The sequence below is a fragment of the Bactrocera latifrons genome, unplaced genomic scaffold, assembly GCF_001853355.1.
Source record: "Bactrocera latifrons isolate USDA-ARS-PBARC rearing strain unplaced genomic scaffold, ASM185335v1 scaffold_19, whole genome shotgun sequence".
NCBI lineage: Eukaryota > Metazoa > Arthropoda > Insecta > Diptera > Tephritidae > Bactrocera > Bactrocera latifrons.
The window spans coordinates 1,351,723-1,352,724 of NW_017535407.1; the positions used below are offsets into that span (position 1 = coordinate 1,351,723).

General features: G+C 32.5%; 1 protein-coding gene across 1 annotated transcript in view; it reads left to right on the forward strand.

Annotated features, from left to right (window-relative positions):
- Positions 1-842: 842 nt before the first annotated feature.
- LOC108967543 (repetitive proline-rich cell wall protein 2-like) overlaps positions 843-1,002 on the forward strand; it is a 1,392-nt gene continuing 1,232 nt past the window's right edge. Inside the window, exon 1 of the mRNA XM_018931030.1 lies at positions 843-883. Within this exon, the coding sequence (XP_018786575.1) occupies positions 881-883 (3 nt within the window). The 5' untranslated portion in view covers positions 843-880. The remainder of the gene's footprint in view (positions 884-1,002) is intronic.

Genomic DNA, 1,002 nt, shown 5'->3' on the forward strand with positions numbered 1-1,002 from the left:
GGTGACAAATAAATGATGTAGGTTATCATAATATCTAAATTTTTAAAGTGCTTCATCGTAATTGTCACCAACAAACTTTCCAAGGCAATTTGGATCGTCAGCTTTTGAGTACCATCAGCCCTAAATCGGCATTTAATCATGATTTCCATATACATAAGTGTTTTAACTCAACTGAAATGTTCGCAGATTAGTAAAAACCATGAAAGAAAACAAAAACAATTAATCACCACCACACCGAGGTGGATGCAATTATACTAATAACAAACGAATATGATAATTGCCTGCGGCGAGGTGTTGATTTGTCCATTTCTAGCGACGGCTGAGTCATTGCGTGCTCCACATTCCTGTATTTTCAGACAAATCTTATTAGCAAAAAGTTCATTAATTTTTCGTTTGTGTTTCATCTTCTTTGCTTGATTTTGTTGTTGTGCTCATTTTTGTTGATAGATTAACTATTAATGGCTGAAGGCAACGGCACAGTCTTCGCGCACAGTTCAGATACCATAATAATGACATAATAATAGGCCTGACCTAACTCAACCAGACGAAATTTGCAAATATGAAGTGGCTAGATGTGCAACAACAACWATTGTGCGTTTTTCAAGGTCAGTAGCACAAGATTCAAGTCCAATTTGTAGACACCTCTCTAAGATTATTATTATTATTTTTTGTTTTTTTGTTGAATTTCTGGCTTTTATGCTTGTTTTTGATTCGCTTTCGGTGCATCTCTATTTCTTTCATCCGCTGCAAAGATTTCAATGTCATTGCTAATTTGTTTCGTTTTCATATTTTTGCTTGTATAAAAGCTGAACGAATTCCATCTGAATACATCAAATTCAATTCGATATTCATAGTAAACAGTTAAACAGGGAATAAAAAAATGGTTTGTGGCATAAATTTCTCTGAAGTGTGTTAAAATAAAAAAAAAATACAAAAAAATATATTTCGGTTTAGCCAGCTTAGAAAATAAAAAAACTTATAAAAGTTAATCAAATAATTTTT